Genomic DNA, 19,079 nt, shown 5'->3' with positions numbered 1-19,079 from the left:
AGCCCATATTGAGATTTTCACTGCTGCATTAGAAATAGAACCACTACAATTTGCTACATCTGATTGAAATTGATTTTATTCTAACAAGAAGAAATAATCACGTTGATGATTACATGGCATTATTGGTAAAAGGTAAAAATATTAATAACTAAATCATATATATAAATTATTTCATGAGTTAAATTGCAAATTCATGCTTTTTCCGTTACTCATTTAAAAAACCTCACCAAGTGCCTTCAATTATGGAGATTTACTGAACAGTGCAAAAAAACTATTTTCTTGACCAACAGTGCCACCCAGCGGTTAAATCACATCACTGCACACTTGCAAATTGCATGAAGATGAGAAATATTGCACTCAGGGGTTTAACTTTAGGGTTTTTTTAAGTGTGTGTTGAGGATGTGTAGATAAAAGTTTTGACTATGTTGCTCAGATGCCCGAGGAGCAAGCCTTCAGTGTGCTCGTCAAGATCATGTTTGACTACGGACTCAGGGACCTTTTCAAGCAAAATTTTGAAGATCTGCATTGCAAGTTCTTCCAGCTTGAGCGACTCATGCAGGTTTTATATACTTTATACATATATATACTTTGTGCGCTCGTACTTGTGTTCACTTTCTCTTTGTCTTTATAAGGAATATATTCCCGATTTGTACAACCATTTCCTGAACGTGGGTCTGGAGGCTCACATGTACGCCTCCCAATGGTTCCTCACCCTCTTTACAGCCAAGTTCCCTCTCTACATGGTCTTCCATATCATTGACCTGCTTCTGTGTGAGGTAAGCACACATGCACGGACGGGTCAGGGTTCGTTGGCAATCTTAGAAGATATTTATTTTTTAGATTGAAAGTCTAAAAAGTTTTGAATTTGAAGAACATTGCGTTCTTAGTATTAATTTTAACAATTTCTTTAATGTAACATACAACATAAATATACTAATGCCTATAGATTTATTATGAATAATAGTATTTCATTTAAAATTAGAATAAACAACAAAAATATCAATAGGGTAGGTGGAAATTATTTTTTGGAGCTGTCATTTCATATTTCATTTGATGGCATCGGTGTAGTTAACCCAGTTATTGTCATCCTCAGGGCATCAGTGTGATCTTCAATGTTGCTCTCGCACTTCTCAAGGTAACATTTATAGCTCATTTGTATTTCACTGATTTATTTACTATGTCCTTTTCGAACAAACAATTTACTCCCAAAATGCGACATATATAGTAAATATACTCCAGAGTGACTAATGATTCATTTTTGACTAGTACAACTTATACTTATAGTCTCATAAATACAGTTACACTTCTGGTCTTCCTTGGAAATGGAAAATCTCACCCATTTTGTCTTTTTCCTCAGACATCTAAAGATGATCTGATCCAAACAGACTTTGAGGGCGCCCTCAAATTTTTCCGTGTACCAGTTCCTAAAAGGTATCGCTCGGAGGAAAATGCCAAGAAACTGATGGAGCTGGCTTGCAGCATGAAGGTGAGTGGCACACCCTTAGTATGTGGACTTTAATCCACACAAAATGAAAGAATGGTTAAACTGTTCATATTTCCCAAAATCTTAAAACAACAAGAACAAACAGCTCAACAAATCCAGTTTTTGTTTGAGTCCCAAATCACACCAGCAGGGGTCACTGTTGAGCTTTCAGACGTAATTAACCACAAGCAACACACAAAGCCATGTTTGAGCAGATTTTGGACCATCTGGCCCAGTTTGTGACGTTCAAGGTAACTTTGGCCGCCATCCATCCGTCAAGGAGCCTCCTCGCTTTAATAAGATTTCCTGATGATTTACACCATGCATATTGACAAATCCTTAAGAGTGTAGCTTACAAGTAATTAATATATAAAACTGATCAGGTGACGTCGAGGTGAGTTGTTGTGACTGCGGAGATTTTAACCGACCCTGATTAGACCACAACTCCTCTCTAGCTTGTCAGATGCTCTAATTGTGCCTCGTATTTAGATTGCTTCATCTTTTAATGTTCTAATTTGAGACATGAATCACTCTGTTTTAAAAACAAATTGTCAATTTGTCCAAATCCTAATTTTGAAACTATACATGTAATTAAGTGTCAACTCCGTGCAGTGACAACAGCTAAATTAAAAATATGAGCAATATTACATGGACAAAAAAAAAAAAAGTCTTGCTGTCATACTTCAGATCAGTCAGAAGAAGCTGAAGAAGTTTGAGAAGGAGTACCACACCATTAGGGAGCAGCAGGAGCAACAAGAAGCTCCCATTGAGCGATATGAGGTTGGTCAAAAAACATTTTTGATTACTTTTCTCATTTGTATATTTTAATATTGAGCTGTTTCTGTGCATGTTTTTATTCAAACAGGGTTAGAAATTAGATACTTGCATCCCACACACGGTTAAAATACAGTACTTGAATGTCAAAGTTGTGTTTTGATGAGGAAATAATTCACATTTATTATCTGTGGCTGCTGGTTGATACTTTCATCTTTAAACCGCCACCATTTGTGATTAAGGTGCTACTAAAAGTAAGCGGGAGTGCATCATTACAGGCCATAGATTATTTCTACGGTATCAACTGGAGTCAGCTTAAAACATTAATTGTACTTTTTCTACCATAAATTATTTTGGCGCATTGGTTATTTTATTTTTTTTTCTTTTCAGTCGCGCTCTATTTTTGCCCTGTTAAACATTACTCAACTTCTCACCTCAGTTTCTAAGCTGAGCGTAAAATCTTGTTTTTTCTGCCCCCTTAATGTTATTCTGGACATTTTGCAGCTTTCATTTCCCGTATCCCGCCTGCACGTAGCCACGCCCCTCTTTCCTTCCTCATTTGGATTTGTTTAAATATTTTGTCTCTACGCTGACCTGCAGAGGGAGAACCGTCGCTTGCAGGAGGCCAACATGCGCTTGGAGCAGGAAAACGACGACCTGGCACACGAGCTGGTCAGCAGCAAGATTGCCATGCGCAAAGACCTTGACAACGTAAGTGTGATGTTTTGTTTGAGACCTCACACCACGGCACCTGTCATATCCGCATCACACCCTTGTCATCACCGAATCACTTTTGTGTGTTGACAGTCTGAGGAGAAAGGCGACGCCCTGAACAAGGAGCTGCTCCTGACCAAACAGAAACTAGTCGAGTCTGAGGATGAGAAGAGACGGCTGGGGGAGGAATCGGTGCAGGTCAGAGTGCGCCACAGTTCTAGTTCAGATTTAACAGAGGTGTAAACTCATTTACTCATTGCACAAACTCAACAAATTAATGGATAACTAGTTTTGAAATGAAAGGTCAAATTGTTCAAGTTACTGTAAAAAAGGTTTTAAAAATTCTTGTACAAATTCAACATTATTATTTATTACTCATGACAATGTGAAGATTCAGTACACCTTTTAGTACGTTATCATGGAAGTTGTCACACAACATTTGCTTTTGTGGGCCACATAACATGTTGTGGCAGACCAGATCTGGCCCCCGGGCCTTGGGTTTGTCACCTGTGGTTAGAAAGTACACAGTCAAGTGACAGTTGATGTAATAAATACATCGAGTGGGAAAGGTGGACAGAGCTGCCACCATTCCCGTTGTTCTCCTGGAATGTCCTGTGTCCTCCCGAGTGTGCACAATGCAGAAGACATGCTCCCATAGAGGACATGACTTTGCCCTCAACCTCAAGCCTGCCAATACTTTTCTGTCTCCTTTACATTTAATGGCGGGTGACGGAGAAACGCGGTCTCTGGAGACCAGGGCACTCACATACACTATCTGTCGTTCATCACTGACCTCTAAAAAACCTGACGTGTGTGTATCCCCACAGGTGAAGGAGATGTGCAGGCGAGAGCTCAACAAGTCGGAATCCGAGATCAAGAAGAAAGTCTCCATTATTGCCGAATACAAACAGGTATGGAAAATGAGCCAAATAAAAGACATTGACGATAATGATATCAAATAAAAAGGATTTTGCATTGTTGCTCCTCCCAAAAAAACATTTAATGTCCAAGTAGCTATGGGATGTTAAATATTGTACCTAGATAATCAATATTTAAATCAATCCTGCACCCATCTCGGGACTAACGAGCTAGCTTGCGCCGCTAGCCGAGTTGCGCGCCAACGTGACACAATCATTACAAGAACGGCGCATTTATTTGACGCCGTTCTATGCCCTGCGGCTTTGATGTGATTAGTAACTGAGCTGGAAATGAGTCCAGGCATACAAGTACGCCGGTCATTAATCAGCACTCTGAACTTTGCTTATCTGGATGTAAGCATATGCGGAGAATGTAACGACACAGCTAGTATCTTGTTAATCCAAGATGAACAAATAAAAATCATTTTTTGCGCATAGACTGCAAACTAAATACTATTTTGGAGGAATTTTTCTGTCCCATATATTACTCATTGTTGGTATGGTGCAAAAATATCGACATGAAGACTCCGTGTCCTTCATTTGAACTCTGTGATGTCTGTGAGCATTCTGACTCCCAACTCTTTTTCATCCTTATTGGATGTCATCCTGTCACTTGATGTCGAAATGCAAACCCTTCACGGATCCTTTTGCTCCCTTATTGCCGTTGCAGAGGTGTTATGCAATACTTCTGTCACTCCCCGTATGGGCGCAGACATAAATAGCAAGTCGGGGAAGGTATTTCGAGGGAGACTGCAGTACTAAAACGCAATCTGGTGCAATTTCACCTGGAAATAATTTTCTGCCGAATTCTTATTCCACGAACGACTTAAAAATGTCACATGACCAAACGAAAAGAGGTGAGCTGTGATTGGTCGTTACTTGAGCTGTGCACAACTGTGATCTCAGCAAGTGACAAAATGGCCGCCCTTTGAGATGGATAAACATGGGTGGATTCTGCTAGTTAAATCACATAAAACATTTTTTTGAGTTCACATCTAATGATTCCCAGCTTGTTCATCTAAACTCCTGTGCAGTCTCTCGCGGTTCAGGTAGAATGTTTACGAATCTAAAAATAAATGCTTAGCAGCTGGAAGATCAAGAAGATGGGGGGAAGAAAAGCGTCTAGTGATGTGGGAGGTCGATGGCAAGCGTAGAGGCAGCTGAAAGGAAAGAGATGACAACAGGAAGAGATAAAAGGCCCGTAGGAGGACAATGATGGCTATCTGCTGTGGGGAGGATGAGAAGCGATGCCGTGAACGAGAAAGAAAAAAAGCTCTGTCGACTAGCGGCTGGAAAACATGAAAAGTCACTCAATGCAACTCATCGTTTTCCAGATCTGCTCCCATCTGAGCGAACGGCTGGAGAAGGAGCAAGCGGCCAATCGAGGAGAGCTGGAGAAGATCAGAGTGAGTTTCCCTTTGCGCACGTTCTCCAACGCAACCTTGCAAAAGTATAGGGGCCCCGGCGTAGCGCCTTGTGGTACCTCAGGGGAGTGACGTCATTGCAGTGTATGGATCATATAGGATAACAAATGCATCTTAAAAAAAAGTCTGATCCGTGCATTCGAGTTTCGATTTCTGTCCGAGAAAACATTTGCTTCGCTGTGTTGACATTGCTTTCTGTTTATTTTAGAATGAAATCGAATGTGGCGGTAATGCCTTCTTGGCATGTTCCCTCACTTGGCACCTTGCTCAACGGTTGTCTTGGCTCTACCACTCACAATGACAAATAATCCCAAAATAAAAACCAAATAATCCAGAAATCGACAGACATAATCCAGAAATACACACGCACAATTAAACCCTATTGACAGTACTGACAAAGAAAATCCTGGTCAAACATGACTGCGTGATGGCGTCCGTTTATGAGCATAATGTGCTGCTCATCCCGCAAGACAAATTTCAGACTTGTTAGTTTATTGGATTCTCTGGAGTGGTCACAGTTCTCATTCCAAGCCGACTGGACCTAGTTGTCTCGTTTGTTGACGCCGTATTTTGGCGGAAATGACATTTAGGAGGAAGGCTCCTATTTGATGGCTGCACAAGGACAAACAGAAGTTATTACAACAAGGACACGCCGCCACCTGCTTCTTTGTATGCGCGCGTCCTACGGCAAACGTCAATAAACCTGTCAGCCATTAGAACCAGTGGAGGAGAATAATAGCGCGTGCAGTGAATTACGTGGCATGGGAAGTTACAATAGTGTTAATGAGAAACGGTCCAATCGCATTATAGCTCGGCGGATCATTAAGGCGCCACTTAAAGTGACAGAGACGATTACAGACGGGTTTCTGCGGGCGCTTGAAAATACGGATTGTTGCTTGGATTTTTAGGTTCTTTGTTTGAGGCTTGGTAAGAACATTAAGTGCTCATTTCAGAAGAAAAGAAGTTGTGCTGCACGTCAAATGTCGCATTGTAAATAATTGTAAAATATTATTACTCATTTAAAGTATTAAGGAGTTTGCAACTGGGTTAATCAATGCCTTTGGCCTTTATGAGAAATTGTGCTTAAGCAAAAGTTGAAGGACACGTTGTTTGCTTAGTTCCAATTTCTTCTTTTTTTTTTAAACATATGAGGAAGAAAAAAACAAATCCAAGTTCCTTCTTTCATCCTGCAGCCTTTTGTGTTCATTTCTCTACTCGCTCCTCTCTAGGCCATAGTGGAGGGCTGCGACAAATGCAGCAGCCTTTTCAACAAGGAAGGTCGTGTTCGGCCGCCAGCGAAGGCGCCGCCACCGGATGGCAGCGATGAGACGGATGAGGAGAAGGAGGATTTGAAGAAGCAGCTGAGGGAAATGGAGCTGGAGCTGGCGCAGACTAAACTGCAGCTGGTGGAGGCGGAGTGCAAGATTCAGGTATCTAAACGCTCCTTAGTCAGAATATGCATAACTTTGGCCTATACAAAAGTAGTGCTTTGGCGCCACCTTTTGCGTAGTGTGTTAAATTGAGTTCTGCTTCTAAATTGACTTTGTGGTTGGTTCCTCCGCCACCAGGACTTAGAGCACCATCTGGGTCTGGCCCTCAATGAGGCCCAAGCGCCCAAGAAGACCTGGTTCAACCGAACGCTTAGCTCCATCAAAACGGTCACCGGCAGCCAGGGTAAAGAGACCACCTAACCTGCCGGGGTCTCGTTTGCGCCAACCGAACTTGAACGCTTCTCGCCGGGGTGGCTATCACTACTACGGAGCGCTCTTGGCCACGTTCCACCTTTTTGCCCCCACCCGCCCCGTTTGAGGCCCAACAAGACTACAGCCCAAGTGCACTGAGGCCTAGATTAAAAATAAATAAATAAATAAATAAATAAAATAATCGTTGCCACTCCCCCTTCCAGTGGTCACACATACATACACTGTTTGGCTTGTGCCCTTGTTACTGCTGATATGAATCAACAAGAGGAGGATGGTAGGATATCTGTAACCATGGTAACGTGACAGACGCACACACTCCCTCCTTCCTCGCTTCCTCCCTTAAGAGAAAACAAAAAACTACTGGCACAAACTAAAAGGTTTTCGGTACAAGACATTATAGATGCTTTTTTTTTGTTTTTGTAACATACAACTTCCTTTTTCCTATGTACAGGTGTGTTCATAAATGTGCTTATATATGAAGAGTGTGTGTAAGCGTGAATGCCTAAGTAATGGACTGACTGAAAATGTGTAGTGTAGGAAATACGGAGTGAAAAAGCACTAATGCATGCATGGACGAGAAAACTTATTCAGTGTTTAATGTAGCCAACGCGATTCATTCACAAGCATAACAAAACTGCTTTCATTTGTTTATGTCTGGTTGCTATGGCGATGTGAATGATTGTATGTGCCCTGATGTGTGGACTAGCGACCAGTCCTGGGTGTATCCCCCGCGTCTTGCCTAAGGTCAGCTGATAAAGGTCATTTTCATACTTGATGTCATGTCATTTTAACGGACGGCTCTCGACTTCCTGTTTTCCGAGCATTTTTAAAAAATGTCAGACGGTCCCTTAGTTACACTGATCAATAGTGACATTTAATCAAAGATGGATTTGTGTGCCTGTTTTTGTATTTTTTTTACGCTTATTTCCAAACTGCTTTACTTTTTTTTGTAGCCCAACGGGTTTTTTTTTAACGCCGATTTCCAAAATGCTTTGCTTTTTTTGTAGCCCATCGGGAGATTTATTTTTATTTTTTGGTTTGCCCTATTAAAGGTTTGCACAATACGGATTTTACCATCCACTGCAATTTATAGCTTTGACCTTCCAGAAAAAAGTCCACCTAGTGAATTCATAAATATGACATAATATATTGCAATATTAGATTATTTTTATTCTTAATTATGAAAACCTGATGTGCTAGTGCAAAAAAAAAAAATAAATCAGATTTGGAAATCAGCAGCTCAAAAACAAAGCTTCCTTGCAATTCTGATTTTTTTTTAAAAATTGTTGGCCACTGTAAACCGTCTCTATGCATCTTCCAGTCACATGGTAACCCCATACCAAATGTCAGCCTGCTAATAACATTTTTCCTTGGATGAAACATTCCCAAGCATGCTTCCAGTCCTTCAAGTGGCAGCTCTGCAAATGCCACACACCGTAACCTTCATGAAAATGGATGATGCTTGTTTGGGGTCCTCATGCCCAAAAGACATCCCCCCCGTGTGTACGTGTGCACTCATTGAACCCCCACCCCCTCCTTACTTCCTTGCGCCACCTGCTCTCTGACCTTTGAACTTAGCAGATACTTTCAAGTGCAGGGTGGATGAGCTGACTGACATTCTTGACTGCGCCACACACACATTGGAGTCTGCACACATTCAAGAAGGGAAAATACCTATTGATGGCACACTGACATTACTTAGCAAAAATTGACGACTACTAATAAAGGAGGTCCTCAGTTTGAATCCATCATTATGGCGAGTAATTAACTACGTAGGAGGATCTGAAAGTGACGACATTTGCGCTGCACAAAAGATGATAGTAACGCTGGTTGAACACGCTTTTGTTATTCTAATTACAATATGCTATTTACTCCACCACAGGAGACCTTTCAATAAGAAAAGCTTTTGCTCGGAGACAAATATTTTTCAACCCTAAGTGCCCTGTCGACAGAGGTAGTCATTTATTTTCAGTTGCATTCATATGTCATATTATTAATGATGCCTCCATCCAACAAGATTTAAAAAAAAAAAACACCCATATTGATGAGTAAGGGTGTACAGTATTTGAATAGGGGTGTGTAGACTTTTTCTATCCACTGTGTTTTGGAAGCGACTGCCGGTCTACGTTAGCGGTAAGAATTTTAAACACCTCATTAGCAGTGTGTTTGCGTTCATCATTGCTCACGCGCCGACTTGGCCTCGGCTCTCGGTCGGGAAATCAGCGAGCTGGAATATTGTTTGTTATTTTCTTCACTCATGATGTGAGGTCGCTTATTGCTCAACAGATGGAAGGATATAGCTCGCTCGCTCACACATACATTGATTGACGCGCACAAACTAAACACGTGAAATGTTGTTTTTTCTGGTCTCGTACACAACTGCAAAGAATTTGCATAGTCAATAAACAAGACATATTCACTCCTTCTCTTTCTTTGGAACCTTCTAAGGCACAACATGTCACTTGTAGTTCAATACAATGAAAATATGAGCTATTCATATTGTGATTTGCTCGTAAAATTCGGCTCGGTTTGAAGTATCGGTACAGCGGTGGACCTCTGGAGACGGAGATTCGTGCTTGATTTGTAATCAATAGACGTGTGGAATGAAATTATTTTTTTGGGGTGGCTAGGATACAAACTTCCTCAGGTTGAGTTGCCTAAGTGGCGCTTTCACAGCTTTGCATCACCCAGCCAGTGCTCCATTTTAATTAGTCCCGGTGTGCTGCCATTTTAATTGTAAGGCTTTTAAAAAAATTGACTGCAACAGCAGACTATTGATTTTTTTTTTTTTTTTGTGAATTCAATTAAATTATTTTCTCAATTCTGCTTTATAATAATAAACTTTATTATACTTATTTCTCTTCAACATAAAAATGGAGTATTTTTCTTCTGTCGAATGTTGAAGCAAATGTGCGACATTATCCAAATTTAGATTTCTTTACGCCGATGTATTTTTTTTGTTTTTCACACTTACAGTGTCAAAAATTCGGGATCGCACCACGTGATTTTGAGACTTGACGTAGGCGTGAATAGCACTGTTGCATTACCGGATTCGTGTGCGTGTTGCAAATGCGTCAGGCCTTGGGTAGGGGTGGGGGGGCCACCAATCTGGTCTCACTTTACCGTCACCTGTCACAGACAACAGATGTTCGCACCAGAGGATTATTGAGACACTCAACACCACATTGTGTGTTGTGTTGGCTTTGTGAGTTGGCATACTGTTCATCCATACAATATTAATTACACTGCCTGTTATGATGGTGGTTAAGCAGATCTGTCTTAAAGTTTTGAGGTACTGGGTTTGAATCTTGGCTCTGTGCTTCCTTGTCAGGAGCCAAATGTGGTACCCACTAGTCCACAGTGCTGATGTTTCCAGGTTCTCCAACAAGAGAGATCCCGCCCCCTTTTTTTCTTTTCTTTTTATTATAAGGACAGCTGCACCCACACACACACCCTTTGAGGTCTCTATTTAAGAATACGCACATTTTTTTTCTGCTGGGCGGATCAGTTCACCTGTTTGACACCTCTGGGATATTATTTGGAATGATATTCCAGGATAATCATAAAAAGATTGATTATAGCATTGTTGGCAGAGACAAGTTATCTTGCCTGGACTATCATGAGGAAACTTTTTAAATTGGAAACTAAATTAGAAAAGGTTTGGTAGTCGCAAGCACTTAAATCATGCTTGTATGATTGATAGGACAAAGAATAGAGAGGGAAAAAAAATGGCCGCATCATGAAAGGCAGATGAATATTTTGGCTGCCTGTGTGTGTGTTGGTGAGCGTCCACCTTCATGTGGTGACACCACCATCTGCTGCCTGTCCGTGCAGGTTCTGTCCAACTCAGCAAGACGCTCCTCTTATGTACCACACATCCAGGTGGCATCTCACCAAATGAATCAACCCTGTTCTCCACATAGGCCGTCCGTCTGTTTGGTTCCACGTCATCCGCGGAACCAACCAACCAACGGGTCCAACAATGGCTGTGCTCATGTAGTTGAATAAGAAAAAAACGTAAAGAGGTGTCAGATGGTAGGCGTTTGCAAAAGCTGGGGGGGGGGCAGGGGAGGAGGGGACGGTTGCTCTCGTCTCATCTTTTGTTCTCCTGGATAATAAGCCCGTCGTCACCCTGCAAGTCCATAAACCGCGGCAAGTCCTCCATTGTAAGTCAGTGAAACCTTTGAAGTCCAACACAATACGGGATGCTGTTTGACCTCTCGGATTTGTTTTCCACAAAGAGAATAATGGAAACGGTACTAATTAGTTCCACGATTAGATTATAGCCATAACAAAATGTTATTTATGTAATTAAGGCAATGTGGGTAAGCCAAGTGAAGGTAACCTTTTGTCTTTTATAGAGGGGGAAAAAATGTAGCACACTTAAAACTGGAAGTTTATGTTTGGTTGAAATCACTTAATTTTTTTTATGTGACATGTGGTAGACACATCAAATACAAAAAATATCTTCTCCATGCTACCAAACAAGGCAGCTTATGCCCATTTTTTCACAACTTTGAGGAAAAAATAAATACACTTTGTGGGAATGGTGTTCTAATGTCAATGCCAATCACATTTCAAATCATCCTATTCCAGGAGCATTCAACTTTTGATTTCCCACTGACCATAAATGGTAACTTTGTAAGGTTTTTCAGCAATGGCAATTGTGTCAGATTGTGCGCAGTCAATTATAAATAACCTCTATTGCCCTAAAAAAACTCAGCGTGCTTCCGATTCCAGCCAAAAACAGTAAAGGGAGGAAACACACATACATCAGTGCCAAGAGCCTGGAGGACAGTGGGGAGGGCAGAGGAGAGATTTAGCTACATGTCACATATACAAAGGTAAATGTTGCACACAAGTAAATAAAGGCCTTGAATATTGCTACCGTTATGGTTGATGAGGCCGGCTCGAGCCGACCAGCATCTGCAACCCACATGAAATCTAAAAATATTCCAGCACCATTGACTGCTGCTGTGCGGTGGCCTCGGTGGCTAGAGGAGTAAGTGCATGCGTATAGTATGTTTGTGCGCATGACTTATAGTGGGAATGGTGAAAGTGCTTCGTTCAGGCATTTAGTTTGTTGACAGGCCATAGCCGCAGCTATGCTATTAAAATAAAAAGAGGGTTTTTTTTTCAAGCCTAAGTGTTGACAATAAAATTGCATGGATGCATGCAGTGGGGAAAATGATTAAACTCTTAAAAGAGAGATAGTTCTGGTATAGTTCAATAGTTCTGGTAAAACAATAGTTCTGGTATATGGGGAATCATCTTCCACATTGGGATAAACAGGTGAATCCTTTTGGCCACTGGCGGAGCTAGGATCTTTTTTCTTCCTTGGGGGGGATGGGTTGGCCAAAGAGATCTCAGGGGGTCTGCAAAACAAAATCAAACAAATTAATGTTTTACCATTCCCCCCCCAAAATTACAAAATAATACTTCATTATATTTTGCCTACAAGGGAGGGGGCGGGTTTAAATTTTGGGGGGAAAAAAATCCCAGAAAAATGGGTGGCGGGGTCCAAGCAAATTAAATTCCCTGTTACCTAGGCTTGTTTTATTCGCTAATATTAATATATAACATTTATACAGTACCTTTCAATGTGACTGAATGGGAGAGATTTGAATATGATCATTTGGGGAAATGCACAAACTGATGTCTGCAGTTGTTTGTTTACATTCAATGTAATGTGACATTTTGTTTAATCACATCACAATTAAGAATGCAGACACCTTTTAACTACCATGACCTCAATTTGATCCTTGCAAAATATAATAATACACACACACACACACACACACACACACACACACACACACACACACACACACACAAGCAGACTGCAGCAGTGTCACTGTGTGTCTGTCAGTGCGTCCCAGCGTGCAGGTGCGAGCAGATTGACAGACGGTCCGTGTCTCCCGTCCAATTAGAAACCACAAGCGTGACCACGTGAACAAATCCCGTCGCGTGAATTTCCGTCGGAGTGGCAAGGAAGCAGCAGCAGGAGCAGCAGGAGCAGCAGCAGCGCTGCATAGTGGAGGGAAATAACCGCAAAGCTTGCTCGAACCGCGAGGGACATCCGAACAGGTAACCTGCTTCTTTTCTTTTCATGTACACTTTCTCGCATGTGGTTGTCCGGCTGCAGGTTGGGCTCTGCTGGGACAGTGGGGAGTGTGTGTGGGGGGGGGGGGGGTCTCGGTGGTACCATGCTGGTTTTCCCCGGATGATTCACGGAAAGGACTCGGATTCAGAGCATCATCTACCGCTTGCACTTGCGCATTCGTGCAAGCCCACCACCCTCTCATCCACCATCGCATGCACTCGTGTCGAGGCTATTGATAGTTGATAGAAGCCTTGTAATCCTTCCCATCCTCCCTCCTCCCCACTGATCTACTGGAACGCTCACCTCTTTGCACATGACGAGAATGTTGCCTGAACTTTATTTTGCCCCAAGATGAGTTTTAAATGTATGGATTGACACTGATCTGTGGATGCTGAGGGGTGCGTGGTATACGCGCGCGCGTGCGTGTGTGCTGCTTGCATAAAACCATGCAGGGGAGCAGAGTCAAGCTGAATTATTTATGACTGTCTGAGAGAAGAAGATGCTTCCCCTCGGATCAAAACAAATGAGAAATGCTCCTTTTCACACATTCCAGGGACATTACTTTTTGCTTGCTTGTGCACAAAAGCAAGCTGTTGTGCTAGAGAGAGAGAGAGAGAGCAAGAGAGCGAGAGAGCGAGAGAGCGAGAGAGAGAGAGAGAGAGAGAATACCCCCAATTTAATCACCACTTATCTTCAAATGGAGACTAGACTAGCTTGCGCAATTCACTATTAAATAAACGCACCAAGCATACAGTATGTGGGTCAATATGAAGTGCCTCACTCAGTCGTCAGTGTAACAAAGTATCTGAAAAATATGAGTTTTCCATTTTGTACGTTATTTTTTCTTTGGTTATACGTGATTTGGACATTTCGCACGGCTCTGCTAGCTTTAGTTTGCTTAATAACTGGTTTAATTATAAAATTATTGTCCACCCTTGGGAGGTCTCAAAGAACACGTTATGGTAATATTCATGCATTCATAAATTAGTTCACCCTAGTTATTACATTTATATGTTACACGTTTTTAACGCTCTTAAACGCGCAGAAATATAGATATGGAGCGTGAGCGCATATGCGCTGAATCCGAGCGAGCAGGTTGTGCGCATGCGCACTCCTTGCGCCATTCATCTCAAGGGAACCTCAGCTCAGTGTTCCGGAGGCAGAAGGAGAAACCAGCAGGCGGCACCGGGCTCTCGCTCCTCGCAGCCGACTTGGCCACTATTCGTAGCACTTGTGGACATTGACACCTCTTCTTCTTTGTTATGATCGGGAGTGTTTATTTTTCAGAGTAATTTTTAACCAGCTTGGATTCTACGTTGGTTTGGTGCCGACGTCTTCCACCCTCTCCGGCGCAGCAAACGCCGTAAGTTGTTGCATTTAAATCCGGACAGGCTTGTTTGAATGAAAATGCAACTTTTAATTGTAATATTTCAAAGCTTATTTCTTGATGTTATTCTATTATCGTCTCCCCTTGCTTTCGTTTTTGAGTACTTGCGCGCTTTTCCGTGTCGGAAAAAAAAAAAAAAAGAGGAAGCAGACCTAAAGTCACCAAGGTTTATGTTGCAACTTCAAAACAGTTGAAATTGCCTTGTGTAAAAATGTTAAATAGCAGTTGCGGAGCCGGAAATGGCTTAAAATGAATCTTGCACTGCAGGTGTTTTGACGCTGCACTTCCGCACCACGCTGTCAAATCCTTGTAACCTAAATGAGAGACAGCTGCTCTCGTCGTGCACATTTTGTTTATTTGCTTCCTTATGTCACCCTTCTTTTGATCGGATTTTAAATCATTTCAATAATAGCACGCGCAATTTGACAACGTTGAATTGATTTTCTTACTTTATCTTTTCATCACCCCTGGAGAAAAGCTGCATTGCACTCTTTGCCTTGTTAAACCAGCTTGTTGGCATACCTTTGCACTTGAACTTAGGTTGGGAAATGAATGGCAATTCTAGAAAACGCCCAGCTTCAATGTCTCCAAATATGCAGCCCAAAAATACAAAAGTGTCTATTGTCTGTTTCATAAATTCACAGCTTGGTATATGAATAAGATGGCGTGCAAAATCCCAATGCTTAGTTAATTCTCAATGTGGTTCTGATCATTTAAATCACTTGTGTTGGAGTAGGGGGCCGAACTTTGGCGCCCCTGCAGTAGTAGAACTGGGACTCCCTCTAATGGTCAGAGAAAGAACCACTGTCTAACGACAGTTCAGTTATGTTTCACGTTTTATTTAGTACATTTGCATTTTAATTCAACGCTGCGTCCAAAAATCTTTTTGGTTTTCCAATATTAAGAATAGAGGCCTCTGATTATTATTATGTTGTCTGTCTGCATGTTTTGCTACCGTTTGTGTTCAAGTATAAGTAAAGGTCAATGTTGATGTTAGCCGGCCAATGGTATTTCCTGTTATGTGTTAGCATTAAGCTAGCAGACTTTTGTAAGGCAAATTAAGGTTATATATGTAGGTAATAGAGATTTTGGAGTTATTGTGCAAGCATGTAAAAAAAAAAGAGTTAGCCACAAATGGCCAGTTAATAGCACAGAAGGTTAATTATTGAGTCAATTATATTTGAACGCATTTTTGTGACTGGCCGTCTGTGTTGGCTTTGTGACTAATGACTTGTTTCCTTTTGGGTTATTTTGGTTAGCTCCAGCCGTCCCCCGACACGCAACCAGTCACACCTGCCCAGTTTATGTCGAAATGTGGGGTGTCTTTGTTTTGGCCCCGCTGCCCTGGCCTCAGATTTATGTATAGGCTGTTTGGTTGTCGCTTGTTGCAAGTCATACAATGTTGCTCTTGTGGTGTTGCACTGTGGATCCTGTTCATGTGGAGCAGACTGGTTTAGGTCTGGTTTATTTTGTGCCTCTGTTCATATTTGATTTTCCATTTTTACTTCTACAATCAGGATTTCTATGAAGACTTCTACTCGGGTCTCCTGATTTACTGTCTCGTGTTTATTTATTCAACAACAGTGTGTTTGCTTAAGATGATTTCTTTCCACACGTGCATGTGTTAAGAGTGAAGCGACACCCTGATCCCTTCTCTAAAGAAAATTATTGCTCTTGTGCTTGATAATATTTTTCAGTTGAGTGTCATTTTTAGCGTTTTACTTAAAGAAGACGTAAAGTAATTTTTTTACAACATGTTGGCCCCACTAGTCTAAAAACGGCCTTCTGGTTAACATTGCGTTTGTAGAACACTAATTGAGTCTTGGCTTCTCTTGCAGCGGATGTTTGAGGAGTTTCTTCCGTGACTGCTTTGATTGTTTTAAATCAGTCGCCGGTGGACATTGATTTCCACTCGTCAAAGCCAAAATAAATGACATGTTGTTAACCCTTGCCCCTGTTACATGTTACTGCGTAATCCATCAGCGCTAAAATGTTTTCCTGTGCTACGTAAGGTGTTTTTATTTTTTGGAATGACATTGAACCGCGATCATATTGGATGGTTGCATTTGAAGATGGATTTATCCAGCAGAACTGACCACGCACGACCCAGCTCGACAGATTAAGGACATGAAATTGGCATGGCATATTGTAGAAAGGCGTCCACTGTCCAACTGATACCAGCGTTGAAGGCAAATACTCGCTTTCAATCCTGTTTCGGATTAATTCATGTCCTTGGCATGTCGGAGAGTGATACGGCACAGCGACACCCACTCGCCGGGTGTCTGTCAGCGAAACCAGAGTGTGCCCAGCAGCTCTCAAATTTTAGCACACGCCAGCACATCTTCCATCTCATCTGGCTGGGATAACGTAGCGCTAATTCAATTGGCCGCCGCTGTAGTAAAAGCCTTCCTAATTGGCCGACACGGCAGCTGGCTGCTAAGGCTCCGGTAAGCACGTCGGGGAGTTGGCAGAAGGTCCCAGTGGTGCCAAGCAGGAAAGGGTAAACAAAGGGTAGATGACGTGACCGTGGCGTGTTATTTACGCTGTTCAACATGACAAACAACACCCACACACATTCCTCCATCTGATCATATCTCATTTCATTTGTTAATTGAAGTCACCCCCCCTCCCTTCCACTTCCTCAGAAGCAACCTTGCTTGCTTTTGTCACACCAGCATGTCTCAGGAAACATCTTTCCGACGGATTCAGGAATGAAGCCGTGATCTCTTTCCCCCCCTAACTGCCACTGCAGCAGTTCCTGTTTCCTTTCACCTCAGTGAGGAATCCAGTAGTGACATAGACAAGGGATGGGGGGGAGGGGGGGTCACAGAGCGTGGAAGGTTGCCCATGTAAGGTTTCCTGCACCTCACGCAAAACTTTGAACCAAACTTCCCTGGCTGTTCTCATGAACTTCGACTTAAGCGTGTTTTCTTAACATGACGTATATCAAGACATGCATACATTAAGTCTACCTTATAATTTATCAGGATGTTATGCTAACATGTGAGCATAACTATGATGTTTCACCTTATATGTTAGCATTATGCTAACAGGATATTGAAGTTCCTACGTATTAAATAACGGCATAAATGCTAAAATGGCTGGAAAGCACTCACATGGATGAGATAGAACTGTAATAAAACAATCCCGGCGTTTATCTTATACTGCAATGATAGTTGGCTTTATTAAAAACATTCTTCTTGTCACTGCTGGCACCAAATATTAGAAAAGGTTGGCAGTTTAGATGTGACAAAAAATATGTATTCCCCCCACCCCCCCCAATATTTCTAATGGCTATAGAATGTCATGGTATATTTCAAAATATCGGGCGTATTGATTTAATATTTATCCATTGTCACATTTGAGCTCCCCCTCCCTGTTGACACGTGACATGAATCAAAATGTTGCCTTTCTGAAGCACAATTGGGACGTGAGGCGTTGAAGGGAGGAATGTGTTTACTGTGACAGTTGGATATGCTGTCGGCGATCCAATCTGTGCTATCACTTTTCTGTTGTGCCTCACTCTGTCGGTGCTTGCACAAGCTTCTCACACGCTGTTGGTGTCTTCTAACACACTGTATACGCATCTTGATAACCCATTTAAAAAGGTTCCTATCTCCGAGCGGGGCTCTCCATTTTTTTTTTTCTTTTGTCACCTTCGACCACTTCCTCTTTTTGCTTTGCTACTGTGTAGAAAAGAGCTTAGAGCAGGGAAATCATAGCTTACCCTAATTCAGGCTTCCTGGAAGACCTTAAAGGAAACAGACCATGTTCGGACTCCAACTGGATGTTTGCCAGTTTGAATCCTGTTATGGTTAACTGTACTCCTGTCGCAGTGCCGTAGAGCAAGGCACCGCTCAGAAAATAATTCTAAAATACTTTTTGTTTTGCCTGATGCTAACGAGAGTTTCGTCTCCGCCGCTGTGACCTCTTGACTGTTGTCAGCCGATGAATTGCCGCTTTCATGTTAAGCTGTGGCGAAATGCCCCCATAATTGGTCGTGCAGATTATCAGCGAGGTTCCCTGCGTGCGTGTGTGTGTGTGTGTGTAAATTGCCTTTATCTGATTAGGACATTTATCTAATAAAGGACGATTTATGGGTTTGGGCTCTCTCCGCTCTGCACACGCAAGAGTAGAGATAGGTAGAGCCATTAAAGCAACGTGCTTCTCTGTTTACTATTGACAAAAATATGGATGGCAAGAAGCAGTTATTTTTTTTCTGGACAGAGTTTTGTTCGGCTATTAACGGACCCTTTGCCATTTTTCGGAGGAAATACGGTGAATGCGTCGTTCTTGGCTCGTATATACCGAAAGCTGTACTTGCTTTATTTACTGTAGGGAGGAAAATCTAACTCGGTGGAAGCAACAGAGCATGCACACAGCCCTACAAACGAACAAGGCTGGCACTGAAGCTTGGCCGTATTTCTCCAGAGATCTTTTGGAGCCGTATCGTCGTCTCACTTCAGCAGCGCACAGGCCGCCGTCACTCGGTTACTTGTTTGGTTTTTTAAGTGGACTATCAACAAGTCAAAACATCTCCTTATATTTGTTATGAGTCATGTTATTGAGCAAAT

At 42.1% G+C, this 19,079-nt stretch overlaps 2 protein-coding genes across 7 annotated transcripts in view; both read left to right on the top strand.

Annotated features, from left to right (window-relative positions):
* Positions 1-9,434, top strand: part of LOC133163109 (rab GTPase-activating protein 1) — a 33,632-nt gene extending 24,198 nt beyond the window's left edge. For both annotated transcript variants that reach the window (XM_061292698.1, XM_061292697.1), the window contains 11 exons: positions 434-559; positions 633-776; positions 1,094-1,135; positions 1,358-1,486; positions 2,171-2,263; positions 2,858-2,968; positions 3,065-3,169; positions 3,799-3,882; positions 5,223-5,294; positions 6,542-6,742; positions 6,881-9,434. In XM_061292698.1, the coding sequence (XP_061148682.1) occupies positions 434-559; positions 633-776; positions 1,094-1,135; positions 1,358-1,486; positions 2,171-2,263; positions 2,858-2,968; positions 3,065-3,169; positions 3,799-3,882; positions 5,223-5,294; positions 6,542-6,742; positions 6,881-7,003 (1,230 nt within the window). In that variant the 3' untranslated portion in view covers positions 7,004-9,434. The remainder of the gene's footprint in view (positions 1-433; positions 560-632; positions 777-1,093; positions 1,136-1,357; positions 1,487-2,170; positions 2,264-2,857; positions 2,969-3,064; positions 3,170-3,798; positions 3,883-5,222; positions 5,295-6,541; positions 6,743-6,880) is intronic.
* Positions 9,435-13,083: 3,649 nt separating this feature from the next.
* Positions 13,084-19,079, top strand: part of strbp (spermatid perinuclear RNA binding protein) — a 38,308-nt gene continuing 32,312 nt past the window's right edge. For 4 of the 5 annotated variants that reach the window (XM_061293344.1, XM_061293339.1, XM_061293340.1 and 1 more), the window contains exon 1: positions 14,250-14,481. The gene's annotated coding sequence lies outside the window, so the exon portion shown is untranslated. Of the gene's footprint in view, positions 13,103-14,249; positions 14,482-19,079 lie in introns of those variants that run through there. The other variant, XM_061293343.1, reaches the window with a different exon arrangement.

This window comes from Syngnathus typhle, linkage group LG12, assembly GCF_033458585.1.
Source record: "Syngnathus typhle isolate RoL2023-S1 ecotype Sweden linkage group LG12, RoL_Styp_1.0, whole genome shotgun sequence".
Lineage (NCBI taxonomy): Eukaryota > Metazoa > Chordata > Actinopteri > Syngnathiformes > Syngnathidae > Syngnathus > Syngnathus typhle.
The sequence above is the reverse complement of the archived record's forward strand: the minus strand, read 5'-3'. Positions and strand labels throughout refer to the sequence as shown.